The 21,052-nt window shown below is 50.9% G+C and overlaps 1 protein-coding gene across 7 annotated transcripts; it reads right to left on the bottom strand.

Moving 5' to 3' along the window:
• Positions 1-5,046: 5,046 nt before the first annotated feature.
• Positions 5,047-20,958, bottom strand: BCAT2 (branched chain amino acid transaminase 2). 7 transcript variants are annotated; one of them, XR_002646249.3, is made up of 12 exons: positions 19,646-19,840; positions 16,097-16,171; positions 15,566-15,769; positions 9,062-9,172; positions 8,865-8,984; positions 8,566-8,729; positions 7,004-7,146; positions 6,750-6,835; positions 6,396-6,536; positions 6,246-6,320; positions 5,646-5,847; positions 5,047-5,458 (listed from the first exon to the last, which is right to left on the bottom strand). XR_002646249.3 is itself a non-coding variant. In XM_022585143.3 (11 exons), exons 1-11 carry the CDS (start codon positions 19,823-19,825, stop codon positions 5,830-5,832), a joined length of 1,317 nt encoding a protein of 438 aa, XP_022440851.3. In that variant the 5' UTR covers positions 19,826-19,840; the 3' UTR covers positions 5,047-5,829. The 7 variants fall into 7 exon arrangements, 6 of the variants coding, with proteins under 6 accessions (XP_022440851.3, XP_022440850.3, XP_089758720.1 ...); XM_022585143.3 differs by having other exon boundaries at positions 5,047-5,847; XM_022585142.3 differs by lacking the exon at positions 5,646-5,847.
• Between the last annotated feature and the right edge of the window lie 94 nt (positions 20,959-21,052).

Genomic DNA, 21,052 nt, shown 5'->3' with positions numbered 1-21,052 from the left:
TCAGTAGTTGTGGCACACAGGCTCAGTAGTTGTGGCGCACGGGCTTAGTTGCTCCGCGGCATGTGGGATCTTCCCGGACCAGGGGTCGAACCTGTGTCCCCTGAATTGGCAGGCGGATTCTTAACCACTGTACTACCAGGGAAATCCCCTCAATTTAATTTTATTCTTCATTATTTTGTCTTATAACAAGGAAAAGTTATTTATTTATTTATTTGCTTATTTATTTATTTATTGAATATTCACATCATCATTTTTATATATTACTGGATGTTCCTGCATAGAACATAAGTGATTTTTATAAATTTCTTTGATTGTTTCATCACTTAGAATTGGTGTTTAGCGTTCACAGTTAGACTAAATCTGATTTTTTGGACTTATTAATTATTGTTTGCTTTTTAGAAACCAGTAACAATGTTTGTATCCAAAAGCATGATTGTCGAACATGATTAGTGAAATTGAGGCATTTACAGCTTCAGATAAACAAATTTACAAAATGGCTTTATTATATATGAATCCAAGGATTTTTTGGTGACCTTTTCAGAATTCTGATTAAACTAAATGAAGATTCCCATTTTGGTTCTTTCCACTTAGTGTATATTTATTATTTTCTAATGAAGAACATCCTTAAGCATGAAGATGACATAATATTTTGAACAAAATCAATTTTCTAAAGCCATTAAGATCTACAGTCCCCTAAGTATTAAGCTGTATTAAATACCTTAATCTATACAAATGTTCATTTTTCCACAGAATTCAACAACTTTTTCAATAAAGCTGAAAAATCAGAATCACAAGGCAAATTCAGTTGTCAAAAATTATAAGAGCAGGCTTCCCTGGTGGCGCAGTGGTTGAAAGCCCACCTGCCGATGCAGTGGACACGGGTTCGTGCCCCGGTCCGGGAAGATCCCACATGCCGCGGAGCGGCTGGGCCCGTGAGCCATGGCCGCTGAGCCTGCACGTCCGGAGCCTGTGCTCCGCAACGGGAGAGGCCACAGCAGTGAGAGGCTCGCGTACCGCAAAAAAAATAAAAATAATAATAAGAGCAATTTTATAGTGCTTTCTACATGTCAGGCCCTGTTCTAAGCACTTTACACTTAATCACTCATTTAATCCTCAGTATAGCCTTCATGGGTGGGTACTATGATCTTCATTTTAGAAATGAGAAAACTGAAGTTCAGAGAGGTGCACTCACTTCCCCCACATCACACAGCTGTTAGGGGATTTAAAAGAAAATAGTTGATCTTTAATTAGGCAACATATGAGGGTTATCTGAAATGTGAATGTGTACCCCAATAATTCTCATCTGCAACCTAAGTGTCTTATTCACATTGAAAAGTGATCAAATGAAGCAATAATGCCAAGTAAGCCTGCTGGAATCTTCCTACGGAATGTCTGCCTCAAACAGAAAAAGCTTGGACCCTTTAAAATGTCTACGAATGCAAAACAAGAAACAAAGTTCTTTTATGTGATAAATTGCAACCATATCAGATTTGTTGCTTATTTTGTTATTTAACCAACACTGACATCGGTTTGCTAAGTGCCAGGCATTGTCCGTGGACAGCAGTTCTTAAACTTTTTGGTCCTGAGACCAAAAATCACTTTACACTCTTAAAAATCACTGAGGATGGGTTTCCCTGGTGGCGCAGTGGTTGAGAGTCCGCCTGCCGATGCAGGGGATACGGGTTCATGCCCCGGTCCGGGAAGATCCCACATGCCGCGGAGCGGCTGGGCCCGTAAGCCATGGCCGCTGAGCCTGCGCGTCCGGAGCCTGTGCTCCGCAACGGGAGAGGCCACAACAGTGAGAGGCCCGTGTACCGCAGAAAAAAAAAATCACTGAGAACATTTAAGAACTTTAGTTTTTGTGGGTTACATCTATCCATATTTATAGAATTAGAAATTATGACAGAAAATTAACAAAATATTCATTCATTCACTTAATAACAATAGTTACCTATTGCATGTCAACATATGTCTCTGTTTACTCTCAGGTGCTTCTGCCTCAAGTGACTTTTAAAAAGTAAGTTTAGGGACTTCCCCGGTGGTCCAGTGGTAAAGAATCCGCCTTCCAATGCAGGGGACGCGGGTTGCATCCCTAGTCGGGGAACTACGATCCCACATGCCACGGGGCAACTCAGTCCGCGCACCGCAACTCCTGAGCTCGCATGCCTCAATGAGAGAGCCTGTGTGCTGCAAACTACAGAGCCCACGTGCTCTGGAGCCCGCGCGCTGCAACAAAAGATCCCATGTGCCTCAACGAAGATCCCGCTTGCAGCAACTAAGACCCGACACAGCTAAAAAAAAAAAAGTGAGTTTATACTGTATAGCACAGATAACTGTATTCAATATGCTATGAGAAATCATAATGGAAAAGAATATTTTACAAAAAGAATATCTATATGTATAACTGACTTTGCTGTATAGCAGTAATTAACACAACATCGTAAATCCACTATACTTCAATAAATATACACATATAAATAAAATTTTTAAAAAGAAAGAAAAAGTGAGTTTACCTCTCTGAGCCTGTTTCCTCAGGAGGACCTCTGCCTTTTTTATCTCAAAACGATGGCTATGTCAATAAAAAAAAATGTTGCCGACACCCCAAGTCCCACCCCCCGACGGTGCACCCAGAGGAGACTCAGGATAAGAAAGCACAGGATACTGGCCCCAGATAGCCCAGGTGCAAGTCAAAGGAATGATTTCAATGAGCCCAGACTCTTGCATCTTCCCATACATAGAAAAGGGTGGGAGTTCCCTGGTGGCCTAATGGTTAGGATTCTGGGCTTTTACTGCCGTGGGCCAGGTTCAATCCCTGTTGGGGATCTGAGATCCTGCAAGCCAGCGTGGCTGGGCAAAACAAAAACAAAAACAAGGCGCTAAATTCCTTAACTTGAGGTATCCGGTTTTCTATCTTTCTTTTTTTTTTTTAAGATTTTTTTTTTCATGTGGACCATTTTTAAAGTCTTTATTGAATTTGTTACAATATTGCTTCAGCTTTATGTTTTGGTTTTTTGGCCACAAGGCATGTGGGGTCTTAGCTCCCTGACCAGGGATCGAACCCGCACCCCCGCATTGGAAGGCAAAGTTGTTACCGAGTCCAAGCTCGCTCTGCTCCCGCACGACAGGCCAGTAACTCGGAGATGAGGTGTTGAGGCAAAGAATAAAGACTTTATTCAGAAAGCTGGCAGACTGAGAAGATGGCAGACTAGTGTCTCAAAATAACCATCATATTGGGGTCTGAATGCCAGTTTCTTTTATAGAACAGAGACGGGGAGGAGGTGAGGAAGTAAAGTAAAAAGGCCATTCATTTGGCCAGGCTCGGCCAGCATGGGGAGGGGATGTATTAATTTCTTTCCTGCAGCCATTCACAGGTGGGCAGGGTCAGGTTGTCTCCCTGTGAGCTGAACAAAGGCACTTTAGTCTAACGTTCAGGCAGAGGGGCAGGGTTCCCTGAGGCAAGCCATTATGTATGATTATAATAACAAAAGCAACTGAAAGCAAAGGTCAAAGTCAAAGAAACAGATCCAACTTGGAGTCAAAATTGACTCTTCCCTGTTACAAAGTCTTAACCACTGGACTGCCAGGGAAGTCCCTGGCTTTCTTTAACTAACAGTAATGTTTTGACGTTCTGACTACCTGGTCTTCATTGCAAAAACTCCTATATATCCTGGCTCCCCCCACCCCCTTGCCTCTTCAGAGCAGTATCTTAGAGCAATCTAAGTTGCTGTGTCTCTGGCTTAAGTCCCCAGTTTTTTCTGCCAAATAAAACATAATTCTCAACTTTCAGTTTGCGTAATTTTTTCCCAGGCAACAGCTACTTACCCCTTCCTGATCATTCCCTTAGGACTCAAATCTAAGATAAAAATCTGGCTTAGGTCTTCATTTGGGACCAAGTCACTGGCCAGCAACCGAGCTGGCTACTAGAATCAGGGATTCTCCCTGGATGCAGTCAGCTCTAGCCACCCGGAGATGCACAGAAGCAAAGAAGCTTTTGACTGCAAGTCACACACACACACACACACACACACACACACACACAAATACAACTGCAAATAACAAAAGATAAAGGACCTGACAAAAGTGACTTAAGGGGGTGGCTTTTTTTTTTTTTAACAAAACAATCCAGAAATCAGACATTTCCCAGTTGGAGGAGCTGGGTCTTTCAGTGTGCAGGCCTTGGCACTCTTGGCCAAGAAATGGCTGCAGCAGCTCCAAGCATCACACTTGCAGGTAATCCCAGACAAAGCAGGTAGAGAAGAAAAGAAGAGGTAGCTCTTCTGGAGTGTTTTATCGAGGGAAGACAGCTTTCCCAGAGGCCTCCAGGCAAATTTCCCCCTGTGTCCCCTTGGCCTGTGGCCTTCCCTTGAGCAACGATTGACAAAAGGGAATGAGGGGGTGTGGCACTGGTTGGCTGCTGCCCCCAAAATCAGAATTCTAGTCCCAAAGTTGATGGCTGCTGGACAGGCCACAGGTGGAGTCTGCCCAATAGTCCCACAGGGTCTCCCTCCAACAAACTGGATCAGAGGTCAGGTGGCAGACCCCAGGTTACACACCAAGCAGATAACAGAGGCAGGTTTGAAGCCAGATCTGCAACCAGTTATACCTGGTCCTGCAGGGGCAGCTCTGGGTGTAGAAAGACCCCTTCTGGGTCAAACTGGAGGCCAGGAGAAGGGTCCAGGCAGGAGACAAGCTCTGAGCTGAAGCCAAGAAGAAGAGACAGACAGGGCAGAGTCTGGGGAAGGAGGACAGGGCTGGGGACTCATGGGCTTTGGGGGAAGGGGTACAGAGCTGAGGGGTCTGGCCTAGTGACTGGAATATACCAGGGGGCTGTCCCCAAGATGCGGCAGCGGGGGAGGCACGGCTTAGTGGGGGAAGATGCTAAGCTCAACTTGTGAGGAAGTGGAAAAATCTCTCCCGTCAGAGAAACCGCCAGGTCACTGGGGGCTTGGATTTCTGGGCCCTTGAAAATGAAATGGGCTGAACGCGGGGATTCCTGGTTAAGACCCTAGAGTCCCTGAGTTGCATCATTGGAGATGACACCTAATGGCTTGTTCTTTGGCATTTTATTTCAAAATTGCAGCTAGGAAAAAAAAGTCAACAGCAGCACCGGTTGATCCGGCCTGAAAATGGAGATGCAGAGTCTGAGTCAAGGTGTATCCTTGACCCCACAACACGGAGCAGCGGGGAGTCCAGGTCCCCAAGGCCTGAGTGGCGGGGCTAGGGGCCAAGACGCCTGGGTCGGGCCCTTATGGCTTTGGGAGTGTAACGTGGGAGCACCGGAAACCCAGGCGTCCCGGCCTGCCGCCTTTTATTTCATATTGCACTTCAGGTGAATCACTGGTATGGAGACAAAGGTCCAACAGGGATTGGATGCTACAGGTCGGTGGATCCGTGGAGTGGTCCGGCACAGCCCGCAGCATCACACAGGTAGCATCCACTCGTGGGCTTTTGCTCCATACTGCGGGATAACACAGGCGGAGGTGAGGGGAAGCCACACTACAACTCCCAGCAGGCCCTGCGGCGTCCCAGGCTGAGTGCTGGTGAAGTTGCGCCCCAGGACCTCATGGGAAGTGTATTCCACTTCCCAGAAGCCCACCAACCATCATGGGGAGGGGAGTCGTGGCAAGTATGGTGCAGAGGCTCACGGGAGATGTAATTCTGCAAAGAGGAGTTCTTGTAAGACCCTGAAGGCTCTGGGAAAAAGTCGTTTTCAGCTGAGTCAAGAGGTGTAGTTCCAGGTCCGGGTGCACAGGAGTTTACAGACGCTCACACGAGTGCCGGGAAAGGCAAGATACCTCGGTCCAGACGAATGAAGATACCTCCAGAGGCTTATGAGAGGAAACATTCCTAGGCCACAGAGGGGGCCACGGTCCAGAGGCTTGTAGGAGCAAGATTTCTCAGGCCAGAGGAATAGCCCAGGGCTCCTGGGGATCCTTGGGGATCGGACCTCAGTGGCCAGAAGGCTGGCTTAAGGTCCCAGAAGCTCATGGGATGGGGATTTCTCAAGCCAGGGCTCCAGAGGCGCACAGAAAAGGATCATTTAGCCCCAAGAAGTGTGCTAGGCCGCAGAGGCTCAAGGAAAGCAAACTCAATCCCGGGCCCAGAGGCTGATGGGAGGAGCCATTATCAGCCTGTGGGACTATGGGGGAGGGGGAGGGGAGCCTCAGTCCAGAGGCTCACGGGATGTGAATTTCTGTGCGAAACGGAACAAGCATCCAGCCCATTTCCCAGCAAGTGCACCTCACCTGGATCGCCTTCAGCTCCTTGTGGAAGCGGAGGATAAGCTCAGGCCCATTTTCCATGGTGGGAATGTGGAGGTGCTGGGGAAGAAAGGGCTGTGAGGAGGCGCCCCCCCCCCTTCTTCTCTCTCATGGCCAAGGGCAGCCCTTCCTCACCTTGCCTTGGTACAGGATTCGGTGCACAGGGCAGACCTGGCAAGCGGTCCCTGAACCGAAGACTTCTCGAACCCGGCCGTCCTCCAGCGCCTGCAGGAACTCCTTCATGGTGATCTTACGCTCTGCCACCCGGAACTCACCCTGTGAGGCAAGACACAGATACATCTGAGCCCGGTGGTGGGCTGCCCTGCTGCAGAGCCCTGTCGCTCCCTCTGTAAGGACAGCGCCTGGGAGGCGGAGGAGGGAAGACGTGCCATTGTGCCCCAGCCCACCCTGACCACCCCTCCCATACTCCGGCCCCCCAACCTAGCAGTACCCCAGCACTCCGGCCACCCAAAGACACCGTGCCCTCACCCAGGTCCGAGCCAGGTCCAGCAGACTCTGTCGAACTACTCCAGGCAGGATGACACCGTCCAGTGGGGGGGTCACCAGTTCCAGCGCTGGGTCAGGTGTACGAGATGGGGGCGTTACCTGACACCCTCAAGCACACCCTCCCATCCTCTTAGGGCCACCCCACGTGCCCCTAACCCCTGAGACCTGCAATCCACTAAGCATTCTGCTCCCACCCACTTCTGCCAGGGCTTGGCTTGGGTCATGGGTGGGCTCACCCCCATCCTCGTGGGTCCAGAAGATGAAGATGTTCATGGTGCCCACCTCAGTGAGCTGGTGGTCAGGCCCGTACAGCCACAGGACCTGTTCACACCCCTTCTTTAGGGCCTCCTGCTGCACAAACACGGTGGGCCCGTAATTCCTGGTGGACAGCAACACGGTGGACCAGGGTAAGGCACTCCCATCCTCCCCCAGCGTGGCCCGACATGGGGACCCGACCAGGGCTGACCCTGCTCCTCCCCCGCTCACAGCCCTTCCATGGCTCCCCAGTGGCCCCAGGACAGAATCCCTGGCCAGTAGCCTGGGGTCAAGGCTCTCAATCACCCCTCCTCCATCTCTCCTCTCTGCAGATCACAAATGCACCACTGTTTGCTCTGCGGATCACCCTCCTCACCCAGTTCCTCAACTGACCAAATCCTCCAATGTCCCTCAAAACCACCTGTGATGTCACATCCTCTGTGAGGCGTTACTGAACCTCCAGGATGGGTTTCAGGCCTTCTCTGGGCTCTCCCAGTAAATCGGGCCACCGCTATGTTTTCCCAGATCGCCCTGTTTCAACACTCACTGTCTCTCACGCAGAGCGGACCTCACCCCTTCCCTGCTCACAAGCCTCCCATGGCTCCCCACTGCCCCTGGGACAAGATCCCAGCCCTTCAGTCCAGTGTTCAGGGCTGGGCCTGGTCCAGGACTACCTGTTAAGCCTTTTGCAAAAACCAGACTCATTTTTCCTTCCCTGACTCTGTCCCTCCTCCCTGCCCCTACACATGTGTTCCGAGGATTAGAAATTGTTTACCATTTTTGTATCCAGGAAACCATCTCCTCTCTACCCATCAGACCTCCTCTGTGAAGACTTTTACAATGTCCCGGTCACCTCCACCAGAGCACATGCTGCCCCAGATACTGGGGCTCCCACCAGCCTGGGAGCCCCTGGAGGGCAGGGCCCAGATCTGATTCATCTGTGTCCCCCAGCTTCACCCAGCATAGGGCCTGGCCCTCAGGAGACCTCACAAGATGTATTTTGAAAGGACCCAAATGAACTCCCAGCTGGGGCCACACTTGCTGTCCCAACACACCCTTACCCCGCCCTCTGCCTTATCCCTGTCCTAACCCTCCTCGCCCTGCTGAGCCAAGGACCCTGGAAAGACAGATGTACACAGAAAGTCCACACACAGGGTGATGGGCGCTGGAGCCCCAGGGAACTATGGGAGCTGGCGGAGCCTGGCTTTTCAGGGGAGGCTACCTGGAGGAGAGACCAGTGAGCTAAGTGTAAACTTCATTTCTGGAGGCTTCCCTGAGGGCCAGTCCGAGTTTCTCCACTTACCTCCACCCAACCCCTTCCAGTCTCTGGGCCGATTTGTCCACAGCACTTAGCACACACCCTGGTACCCGCCCCTCCATCCCCGCACCACGGTGCCAATGACAGTACATCCCAACATGCAAGCACAGCTGTCCCCAACCATGTGAAACAGGATGAGAAGGCCAGTGGACATCCAAAGACACACCTTGTGTCTCTGACACCCAGTGAACCAGACCCGCGTGCGGGGGGCGAGGGACTACTTACCCCCCCAGCTTGTAGTCACCGACTCCACCCACCCAGGCCCGGATGAATGATGGGTCGGCCAGGAGAGAGACAGGGCTCAAGGCATCTCCAGGGAAGTACGCGCCCACCGGGCATAGAATGACGAACAGGAGGGCTCGCGTGGGGTTGCCGACACCTAGCGAGGGCTGAGATGGGTAGAAGCGGGCATCAGGGATCCAGGAGTCCAGGCCCCCGGCCGCTCCCCCGCCCCGTGTCTGGGTCCCCACCCCTCCCCCAAGCGTGGCTCCCCACCCCACCCCCAGCCCTGGGAGCCAGCCCACCTCGTTCCCAATTAACACAGGCCGCACATAGAGGCTGGTGCCGGAGCTGTCGGGAACCCAGTCCTTGTCAACTTCCACCAGCCGGCAGATGCACTGGAGCAACTCGACCTTGTCAAAACTCTGGGCGGGATGAAGATGAGTCATGGGGCCCTCGAGACCCTGGACCCAGCCCGCCGCTCCCCCTGCCACCCGCTCACCGGCAGGCAGAGGCGCAGGGCCGAGCGCAGCATCCGGTCCATGTTGAGCCAAGGTCGGAAGAGGCGCACGCACTGGTCCCTGCCTTTGAATGCCTTCATGCCTTCAAAGAGCTGCAGGGACAGGCAGGCGGGTGATCAGGGCTCGGGGACCAGCTCAGCCAGCCAGGGACAGAGGCCGATACACAGGGATACAGACACAGAAAAAAAGGCAGAGAGCGGCGGAAGAGACTAACCTACTAGCACAGAGAGGGGGAGAAAAAGAGAGAGAAAAGAACCAGAAAGACCAAGAGAGGAGAGAGCAAAGGGCAGAGGCCAGAGAAAGCAGAACAGAGAGACCCAGAGCAGGGAGAATGCTTTGCTTAAACCCTTCCTGTGTTATTAGGACTATTTCTTTTTTTTTCTTTTTTTTTTTTTTTTAGGACTATTTCTCAGGAATGAGGACGATGTGGAAGTTACTTTCTTTTAAAAATTAATTAATTAATTATTATTATTATTTTGGCCACACCACAGGGCTTGTGGGAATCTTAGTTCCCCCACCAGGGATTGAACCCGGGCCTTCAACAGTGATACCACGGAGTCTTTTTTTTTTTTTTTTTTGATATTTATTTATTTGGCTGCAGTGGGTCTTAGTTATGGCTCACAGGATCTTTAGTTGAGGCATGCGGGATCTAGTTCCCTGACCAGGGATCGGACCCATGCCCCCTGCATTGGGAACGGGGAGTCTTGACCACTGGACCACCTGGGAAATCCCAGAAGTTACATTTTTAAAGAGCCTTTGTGGGGATTCAACATCACTAATTATTAGAGAAATGCAAATCAAAACTACAACGAGGTACCACCTCACACGGGTCAGAATGGCCATCATTAAAAAGTCTACAAGTAACAAATGCCGGAGAGGGCCTGGAGAAAAGGGAACCCTCCTACACTGCTGGTGGGAATGTAAATTGGTTCAGCCACTATGGAAAACAGTATGGAAGTTCCTCAAAAAACTAAAAATAGAGTTACCATATCATCCAGCTATCCAGACAAAACTCTAATTTGAAAAGATACATGCACCCCTATGTCCATAGCAGCACTGTTTACAATAGCCAAGACATGGAAGCAACCTAAATGTCCATCAACAAATGAATGGATAGAGAAGAGGTGGTGTATATATATATATATATATATATATATATATATATATATATAATGGAATATTACTCAGTCATAAAAAAGAATGAAATAATGCCATTTGCAGCAACATGGATAGACCTAGATATTACCATACTAAGTTAAGTAAGCCAGAAAGAGAAAGACAAATACCATATGGTATCATTTACATGTGGAATCTAAAATATGACACAAATGAACTTATCTACAAAACAGAAACAGACTCACAGACATAGAGAACAGACTTGTGATTGCCAGGGGGAGGCGGAGCGGGGGAGGGATGGATTGGGAGTTTGAGATTAGCAGATGCAAATATTATATATAAGAATGGATAGGGCTTCCCTGGTGGCGCAGTGGTTGAGAGTCCGCCTGCCAGTGCAGGGGACACGGGTTCGTGCCCCGGTCCGGGAAGATCCCACATGCCGCGGAGCGGCTGGGCCTGTGAGCCATGGCCGCTGAGCCTGCGCGTCCGGAGCCTGCGCGTCCGGAGCCTGTGCTCCGCAACGGGAGAGGCCACAGCAGTGAGAGGCCCGCGTACCGCGAAAAAAAAAAAAAAGAATGGATAAACAACAAGGTCTTACTGTATAGCACAGGGAACCATATTCAATATCCTGTAGTAAACCATAATGGAAAAAATATGGAAAAAAATATATATACATATATACATTAATATATAACCGAATCACTTTGCTGTACACAAGAAACTAACACAGCATTGTAAATCAGCTATACTTCAATAAAATTTAAAAAAATACCATGTCCAGGAATTCCCTGGCGGTCCAGTGGTTAGGACTCCACACTCTCACTGCCGAGGCCCTGGGTTCAATCCCTGGTTGGGGAACTAAAATCCTACAAGCCACGTGGTGCGGCCAAACACCAACAACACCAACAGCCAGGGTTTGCTTCCAAATCATACAGGAAGGGTAAAGCGTTAGCGAAGTCCAGATGAAAGAAGATTGTGACCAACCAGTGCTAACTGGTGAAGCAGGGGTTTGGGGGGATGGCAGAATTATTATTATACCTTTATGTTTTGAAATTTCTCATAATAAAAACTTTTTAAAAAGTTGGTCCCCATCCCCACGCTATTGTTCTCAGGAGAAAGCCCAAAACCTCCCCTTGGCCTTCCAGGCCCCACAAGGTCTGGCCTCTCTCATCCCCAGCCTTCTATACTCAACGACTACCACTGCCTGCTGGGCCTCTGTTGCTGCCACCATGATGTAGCCTCACTCCCAGATAGGTCAGGGCACCCTGATTCCTCCCCCATGGTTTCATTTTGCTTCTTTCATGTCTGTTTCACTAGAGACCCGAAGTGCCATGGACAGGGACCAGACCCGAAGTGTCGCTAGAGAACCACCACCCCCAACCTCACTATGCCCAGTGCTTGGCTCACAGTAGGCTTCTGTTGACTGAATGAATAGACAAATGAATGAAGAATGCAAAATAAACGAGAATAGTCAGAATACCTCTGCAAGAGGTAGGAGGGGGAAGTAGCCTTCTCAGATATTAAAACACCTTATACACCTACAACAAAGTGACACTGACATATGAATTGACAGATTGAACAATGGAAGAGACTGGAAAGTGTATTATAGTGTAACTGAATCACTTTGCTGTACACCTGAAACCAACACATTGTAAACCAACTATATTTCAATAAAAATTTTAAAAATATGATTAATTCAGTTAAATGGTGCTGAACAACCAAATATTCATCTCTGGAAAAAACAAAAATTAAGTTGGATCCCTATCTCATACTTCACATCAGGAAAAATTCCAGGTGGATTAAAGGTTTAAATGAAAAAAATTTTTTTAAACCATGAAAGCAACAGAAGAAAACAAAAGATGACCGTTTCATATTTTGAATTGGGGATGGTGTTCTAAATAAGACAAATCACAGAAACCAAAAAGAAAAGATTGACCTGGGGTAAGACAGGAATAAAGACACAAACCTACTGGAGAACGACTTGAGGCTATGGGGAGGGGGAAGGGTGAGCTGTGACAGGGTGAGAGAGAGTCATGGACATATATACACTAACAAACGTAAGGTAGATAGCTAGTGGGAAGCAGTCGCATGGCACAGGGATATTGGCTCGGTGCTTTGTGACCACCTGGAGGGGTGGGATAGGGAGTGTGGGAGGGAGGGAGACGCAAGAGGGAAGACATATGGGAACATATGTATATGTATAACTGATTCACTTTGTTATAAAGCAGAAACTAACACACCATTGTAAAGCAATTATACCCCAATAAAGATGTTAAAAAAAAAAAAAGAAAAGATTGATACATTTCACTGCATAAAAATAAAACAAACTGGGCAGAGGCTTTCAACACATATCACAAATGGTTTAGCTAATATACAAAGTACTCCTACAAATAAACAAATATTGAAACCCACCCTGATAGAAAAATCAGCCAAGAAAATGGACAGTTCACAGAAAGGAACTAAAAATGGCTCTTATGCTTGTGAAAAGATGGTCAACTTCATAATTAGGGGAAAAATGCAAGTTAAAATTACTTTGAGGTGGGCTTCCCTGGTGGCGCAGTGGTTGAGAATCTGCCTGCTAATGCAGGGGACACGGGTTCAAGCCCTGGTCTGGGAGGATCCCATATGCCGTGGAGCAACTGGGCCCGTGAGCCACAACTACTGAGACTGCGCGTCTGGAGCCTGTGCCCCGCAACAAGAGAGGCCGCGATAGTGAGAGGCCCACGCACCGCGATGAAGAGTGGCCCCCGCTTGCCACAACTAGAGAAAGCCCTCACACAGAAACGAAGACGCAACACAGCAAAAATAAATAAATTAATTAATAAACTCCTACCCCCAACATCTTCTTTACTTACTCAAATTACTTTGAGGTAACTTTAAAACCACTTAGGAGATTGGAAGAGATCTAAAAGTTTGACAAGGGTCACCCAGGGTATGAGGAAAACAGGGCCCGCTGGTTAAGTGTGGAAATCGATACAACTTCTGTAGAGGTGGCTATGATTCAACATCTGTCACAATTACAAGCACACATACCCTTTGAGCCAACAGTTGCAGAAATTGAGAGATACACTTGCTCTTAAGGAAGTGAGGTGTTTCCTGGTTTATTGTAATGCTGTTTATAATAGCACAAGACTGGGAACAACCTAAGTGTCCAACGATAGAGGACGGCCTAAACAAGGTGTTGTTAGGATGGAATATTACACAGCAGCAAAAAGAAGGAAAAAGCTCTTCAAGGGCTGTTCAAGAATCTCCAGGCTACGTTAACAGAAGGAAGCAGGATGCCGAAGGGTGAGCGTACCATATGCTGACTTTTATGGGGGAAGAATGGAGTGAAACAATTATACACATCCGTGTTGCCATGCAGAAAGCAGAACTCTGGAAGGACCTGGGGACTGCAACTGGGTGGGGGGGCTGCTTCAGGAAGGGCAGTGAGGTGGCTGGGGCCTGGGGAGGTATATTTGTTCCCTCTTTTTTGAACTGTGTAAATATATGACCCCTTTTTCAAAAGAGGTGTTTTTAATTGAAAAGCATTCCAAATAAAATTAAAAGTTTAAAAATACGGGGAGGAATTCCCTGGCGGTCCAGTGGTTAGGACTTGGCGCTTTCATTGCTGGGGCCCTGGGTTCGATCCCTGGTCGGGGAACTAAGATCCTGCAAGCCGCATGGCCAAATAAATAAATAAATAGATAGATAAGTAGATAAATAAATAAAAATACGGGGAGATAAGGACAGAAAGCAGATTAATGGTTGGCAGGTGCTGGGGTCAGGGGCTTGGGGAATGAGTCCTTAATGGGTATGGGGTTTCTGTTTTGAATGATGAAAAAGTTCTGGAATTAGAGAGTGGAAATGCTCTCTGCCCCACATGGGGAATGTACTCAATGCCACTGAACTGTAGACTTTAAAATGGTTAAAATGGTACATTTTATGTTATCTGTATTATTATGCATGTGCATTATTACCACGATAATAAAAAATAACAACACAAGTGGCTGGGTGTTATTCCACACTGCCCCCAGAGTCAGGATGACACGAGGATGTAATTTCCCATGCCCTCAGCTGGCCTCAGGTCCCCAGGCGTCCTGTGTGAGGACATCACAAAGAACGTTATGCTTTGGATGCCAGGGCCTTAGCTCAACCCCTTCATCTGCACTCACTAAACTAAAGAAAAAGTACTGGGTCCCCAGCCGGAGAACATCCTGGCATGTTGGGCTGAAAAGGGAGGTAAACAAATGCTGGTCTCCAAAAGCCACCTTCCTGGGGGGAATCTGTGGACATGTCCTAACTGTCCGTCCTTCGCACCTAACTGCTCCCCAAGCTGGGTCTCCTCTGCACAGAACTGATCAGTTCTAGTCAAATGTCCCGAGTAGGTGGGAAGAAGAAAACTGTCAAAATTATGAAAAGAAAAGAGAAAAAGGAAAACATCCCTAATGTCACAGAACCAAATGCCCTAAGGGACAAAAACTGCAAACCAGCTACTAGAACTGCAATGTGTTCATTCAAATTTTGTCACAATTAAAGCTTCCACAGAAAGACTTTGCTTTCAGCCATAGCATGAAGTCTGAAACCAAATGCCTCTGGGTCTCTCCTCACGCGTCCCTCACCAAGTCCTGCAAAGTCATCCGCCTCCTGTGTCCCCGTATGGAGACAGTCCCGTGGTCTACATGGCCACCTGACTAAACCTCAGGGCACTGTCCTCGGCCCTCCCTGCTCATCTCTCGCCCAACCGGCCAAATCCCTCGTGTCCCTGAATCTCTCCGCCCCTGAATCTCTTTGCCTCCTGGCCGTCCCCCCAGCTCTGGACCGAGCGCATCCTCCACATGGCCTGAGAGGGGTCTTTCTCTACCTGCTCTATACCTGTTCGGAGCCCTCCAGGGCTCCCAATACCCTTGACAAGATCCCAGCTCCTCTGTGGTCCTGATGACATCTTCAGCCACCCCTACCAGGCTCCAACCTCATGCTTCCCCCCAAACATGCTGGGCTCTTCTTTGTACTATGTCTGTACTGATGTCTCTTCTCCCTCTAAGAGCCTAAGCTCCCCTCTTTGCAGGACAGACCCCACTTCCTGTCAAATTAGAGGTAGGGTGGGCATTCTTCCCCTGGTCTCTCATAATGCCTCAGCTGCCTCCATCTGAGCACAGATCCCACTGGGTGGGGTTTTCAAGCGAAGAAGCTGGGTCTGCTCATCTCGGGGAACCCTGCATCACCCAACACGGGGCCTGGAACGTGACAAGCCTCAGAAAACGGATGAGGAGTGCACGGAAATGAGAAACACACAAAAAGCAAACCCAGGGAGGTAAACCCAGCAAGAGACACAGCAAGAGGGAAGAGATGCGGAGAGAGATGGGGATGGAGGGCAGCCACCCTGCCACCTGCAGGGAATAGTGGAGAGCAGAGCAGGCCGGGTGCACTGTGAGGTTCTGGAAGGGCTGGATTCGGGGCTGGCCCCAACCCTTCTCCCTGTTCCATTCCACCATCAGCATGTGGTCGGTGAATGTCTTCCCGAACAGCAGGGGCTTGCTGGGGTCAGGCTTCTTATGAGGCTCCTGTGTCATCTCCAGCTGCAGGTCTGCAGCCTGAGAAAAGACAGGTGTCCTGGAATCTAACCACAACCTCCAATCTAAAAAACTAAAAACTTAGCCCCACAAATCCCTGGGGCTAAGACCCAGTGAGAAGAGGGAACTGTAGCCCCAGAGGCTTCTGGGACATGTGGTTTCTTCTCTTTCCCATGGCCTGATAGTGGGCAATTAGGCTACCCCATTGCCACCCACCTTCACCTTTGGACCTTGGACATTTTGGAGATGCCCAAATCCAGCCCCCAGCCCTTGCCTCCCTCAGACCCAGTGGTCCAGGCTCCCAGCCCCTCTTCCTTGAGATCCAAAAGTATAGTCCCCTCCTGTCACCTTGAAGCTCGATGAGTCATATCTTCTGGGACCACACAGAAGCCAAGGGACAGGGAGAAATTTTCGGGTCCAAATCTGGGGGTGGGGACAGAAGTAAGAAAGGTGGTGAGGCCAGCAGACAGAGAGAGCAGAGACCCCTGGCACCATCTTTGCCACCTCCTGCACTTGGCAGGTCCCTCCGGCTGGCTCTGTCCCAGGCCTAGTACATTCTAGAAAGGGCACGTGGCCCTGGCCAAGTCACTTCCCCTGTCCTGATCAGCATGTGGCAGGAGGAAATCCCAAAGGAGGCCAAGTCCCCTCCCTGCCCTCACGAGGGCCATCCAATAAAGAGCTGAATCAGCTCCCATCCCTTCCTCCACGCTGGGGCAAAGTCAAACACAGGCGCCTCCTACCCCAGTGAACTTTGGCCCAGCCCTGAGACCAGACCAGACAGAGGACGACACAGGAAGGTGTGCAGGTAAGTGAAGGCCTCCCCGGGGGGGGACCCAAATCCTGAAAAGAGTTAGAAAAGTGATGGGCCTATAGGTCATGCTTCCCCAGGACCCAGGAGCAGGGCCCACAGGTCCCTCCCCCTTCAGACCCAGGATTCCAGGCCCCCAGCCTGATCCTCCCTTAGATCCAGGATTCCAGAACCCCAGCCCCTCCTCCCTCAGACCCAGGAGTCCAGACCCCCGGCCCCTCTTCCCTCAGACCCAGGATCCAGGCCCCCGGCCCCTCCTCCCTCAGGCCCAGGATCCAGATCCCCGGCCCCTCCCCGCTCAGACCCAGGATCCAGACCCCAGGACCCTCCTCCCTCAGACCCAGGATCCAGGCCCCCAGCTCCTCCTCCCTCAGACCAAGGATCCAGGCCCCCAGCTCCTCCTCCCTCAGACCCAGGATCCAGGCCCCTCCTCCCTCAGATTCAGGATCCAGGACCCCAGCCCCTCCCCACTCAGACCCAGGATCCAGACCCCCAGCCTCTCCTCCCTCAGACCCAGAGTCCAGGCTCCCAGCCCCTCCTTCCTCAGACCCAGGATCCAGGCCCCCAGCTCCTCCTCCCTCAGACCAAGGATCCAGGCCCCTCCTCCCTCAGATTCAGGATCCAGGACCCCAGCCCCTCCCCACTCAGACCCAGGATCCAGACCCCCAGCCTCTCCTCCCTCAGACCCAGAGTCCAGGCCCCCAGCCCCTCCCCGCTCAGACCCAGGATCCAGGCCCCCAGCCTCATCCTCCTTCAGACCCAGGAGCCCAAGTCCTTCTCTTTCAGGGTAATAGATCAACTGGGCTCAGCTTACCTGAAGCCCCAATCCCACACCCTGGACACCAGCAGTTCCAATTCCCTTCAGTTCCCAGGGCTGAGGGGCAGCCACATGGACCTGAGGACCACCCCAGTCATCAAGAGACACTGCTCAGATGAACACTTCCCTTGTGGTCCTGCCCGAGGCCAGCATGGGAGGGCAGGTCTGGCTGTGTCCAGCAGGATGGCTTCTCCCCAGTGGTCTCTGACCTCACGATACCCCTTTCCCCAGCCTGGTGGGAAGGCAGCTGTGTCATGAGGTTTGGGAGAGACAGAACGCCTAGCCTGCTCCTGCCCTGTGAGCTGGGGGAACTGAGAACGGATGTGAATGGCAGAAGTCACTGGTCAGTAGGTGAGTCATGAGGAGAGGGGGGCTGCGGAGTTGTAATGTCCTAAAGTCTAGGCCATGAAGTCTGAGGAGTGGTCCTGAATGGTATGGGGCCCAAGAGCTTCTGGGATGATCAGAGTGTGGGTGTGGGTCCTGGGCATGGCCTCTAGGTGGCGCTGTGTAGCCTGTCCAAGCCACTGGCCTGCTTCTGTCCAAGAGGGGACAGGACACCCATGGAATGGAGAAAATTGGGATACGCAGGGCGGAGGCAGCCAGCATGTGGGCAGGAAAGCAGCTCTCAGACTCAGAGGGAGGCCGAATGGGAAAAAATAGGGAAGCGTAAGAATGAGAAAGAGAGACATGGAAATAGAAAACTTTAAAGAACAGAAATCAAGGCCAAGAGATGCCAAAATAGATATGATCATAAAGAGAGATCGAAACTGAGACAAGAGACGAGAGGGAGAGAAATTCAGACAAGGTAAAGCCCGGAGAAATCAAGAAAAAATAATGAAGGCAGGATAAACAGAAGCCATGAGAGAGGGAACAGGAGAAAGGAGAGGAACAGGCCAAGACCCAACTTAGGTGACAGCACAAAGTGAAAGGGAGACCTAGGGAAATGAGGAAGCACTGGGAGAGACAGAGCAATGCCAACAGCTGGAGAGAAACTGTCTCAGTGATACTTGGAGACAGAGATATCCAGGAGAGACAGAGAGGAGAGTCAGAAAAACACACCCACAGGGCAGAGAGAAGGTGCCAGGCACTGTTTCCAGATTATAAATCTGTACTGGCCATAGAGACCCTGTCACACTGGGAGAATCTCCCTTCATCCTCCCAGGACATTTTTCTGGGGGCAGGGGTCTCACTTCAGCTCGGGGAAGGTGCTTCACCGTCTGATACCCCAAACCATGGGGGTGGGGTGGGGGTGGGGAATTGGGCCCAAAGGAGATCTCAGATGATAGATGAGCCTTTGGGACAAAGAGTATAAAAGGATTGGGGCTGAATCAGGAAATGAGAAATGGTTTGGAGTATGGTGGGGTATGCACAGGGCAGGGCTCTGTAATATGATGGAACCTCCATTGACCTAGTCACAGCCCAGGGCAGGAGTGTCATCATCAAAGCCTAGATTGTCCCAATCACAGCCCAGGCCTGTCTCAGTCATTGAGACTCAGAAAGTAAACACCTGTCCTGCTATCCATCAGGCTGGGATAAAAGTCCCAGATAAAGTCAGGTGCAAAGTTAACAGGAACCACTTCTCCCAACGTTATGCTACAGCTGTCAAGGGTTGTAAAGATCCCCTTCTTTGAGTTGTTATTGTTTCCTTCCTCACTGAGAAGCCCTGTTCTCTAGAATCACAGACTCTCGGAAGCTCTGCCTGTTGACATCCTATCAGTAAGAATGGAGGGGTCCCACTCTCGCCTGGAAGATCTCTGTCACTGACAATGAGATGCTGCCTCGATTTCCAACCCAGGTGCAGAGTTTCAGATAAGGGGTTTCGGGGACACAACATTCTACTTCTATCTTTAGTTCCAAGAAAATAGGGCCTTGGGTCCAATTCCCAGTCCAGACCTGAGACTGAACTCTGCGTTCATCCTACTCCCACTCCAGAAATCCTGGGCGTCTTATCCCGGCGCTCCCAAAGGCTGACTATTCCCTCCTAATCCATCCCGCCGCCCCAGCCCCATGCTTCTCCCATTACCGTCTCCTCCTCCATGTATCCTTCCTTATATGTCCCATCTGGGTCCCCTTCCCACCGATTACCTCTCTCCCTTCACCCCACTTAAAGCTTAATGCTCCTTCCAAGGGGCCCCCTCCTCCTCGGCCCAGCAGCGGAACCCGAGTGCGGGAGGAGCGGCGCCGCGCCGGACTGGCCACCGGAGAGGGGTCCGCCCGGAAGTGCGCCGCACCGCAGGGCTCCCTAGCCCCCGGCACTGGTCCGCGAACCCACCTGCCTCAACGCCGCTGCAGCCATGGTCTGTGAGGCAGGTATCTGTGCCCGCCCAGGGCGCGGCCCGGGAGAAAGACGTTCCTGCCCCGCCCCGCTCACGCCTCCTCCCGTGGGATGGCCGGCCTGGCCTTCCCAGTTACAGGGCGCCCGCGGGGAGCTGGGCCCTGCTGCAGAGCGCATGCGCTGGAACCCGCGAGGCGAAGGGAGTACGTGGAAATACACCCTCCTCCCAGCCCCCACGCTAGAGCGTGCATTCAAAGGTTTTCAAAAATGCATTTCAGTAGATACAGTACTGTTGTGGAGCGCTGAAGAGGATAAGCAACCCGAGGGGGAAAGGCAGGGAGCAGAAACCTTCACATACCACGATTCTTGGTGAAAAGAAAAAGCACCCTATAAATGTCGGTGGGCGCAGATATTATGTAAAAATGCACCGTTAAACGGAAAGGACTCTGAAGAGGGTGGCAGGTAGGGATGAAGGGGGAGCTTCACTCTGTCCAGATACTTCCCTGTTTGAATATACGTTTTCTTTCCAACGAGAAGATATATGTGTATTCTTTGTAACTTCTTAAGGTATAAACATACACTCGGTTCACCATGCCTCCTTCCAGCTCCCTTCATCAGTGACACCCGAAAATTTTCAATCCCCCAGTTCATCAATGAGCTTCAATGAGCAGCCCGTAGAGCAGGATTTCCTGGTTACTCCCCTTCAAGAGTGTCGCCCCAACTTCATGACCCCCAGGGGCAGAGTTAGACGACTACAGCCCCTCAGGATCCCTCTAATCGCTAGCAATTCAAACCTGCACCAGTGTCCCCTACATCGTGCTCCGCGGTCACTGTGCCCCCCAAACCTTCCGTGGTCAGAGTTCCCCCAACTCCTGCATCCAGGTTACTGTGACACCAAAATATTGTTCCTCCTCTATCCTCAAACTCCGTTCCCTAGGTCACTGAGTCTGCGTAATTCTACCCTGCGACATTTTGCTCCCAAATTCTGTTCCCCAGTCCTAAAAGCCACAGGCCCAGCCAGTCAAATTCTGACCCCTCTCCCGTAGGGTGTCTCCCTGTTTTCCTTCCCTCCTCCCCAGTCCTCCCCCACCTCCTCGGCTGGAAGCAGTCAGGACGCGGCGCCGAGACAGCGCCCGCCTCCGCCGCGGCCAATCAACGATTGCCTCACGCGCCCCCCACCCCCAAACCGCCCACCGCCGCGGCCAATCCGCAGCAGCGATGCAGCTCCACCTCCACACCTGGGTGACTTACCCCCAACTGGGCCCCTCTCCCCACCTCGGGGAACCGAGTCTCCCTCCTCCCAGCCCGGGAGTCCACGCCCCTTAGTTTCCTCCTCCCTCCTCCCTAGTTTCCTCCTCCAAAAACCCAGGAGTCCAGCCCCCAAGCCTTTCCTTCCTCTGACCC

This window comes from Delphinapterus leucas, chromosome 20, assembly GCF_059928025.1.
Source record: "Delphinapterus leucas isolate spDelLeu-1000000601 "Yukka" chromosome 20, BTC_Dleu_Yukka2, whole genome shotgun sequence".
NCBI classification, from domain to species: Eukaryota; Metazoa; Chordata; class Mammalia; order Artiodactyla; family Monodontidae; genus Delphinapterus; species Delphinapterus leucas.
This window is presented reverse-complemented; position numbering and strand designations above follow the sequence as displayed.

Coding starts and splice junctions, on each gene's coding strand:
- BCAT2 (XM_022585141.3), bottom strand. CDS start 19,825: ATGCGCTCTGCAGCAGGGCCCAGCTCCCCGCGGGCGCCCTGTAACTGG. Junction 7,147..8,565: donor GGTGACTACAAGCTGGGGGG/GTAAGTAGTCCC, acceptor GCTGTCCACCAG/GAATTACGGGCCCACCGTGT. Junction 6,321..6,395: donor GAATCCTGTACCAAGGCAAG/GTGAGGAAGGGC, acceptor TTTCTTCCCCAG/CACCTCCACATTCCCACCAT.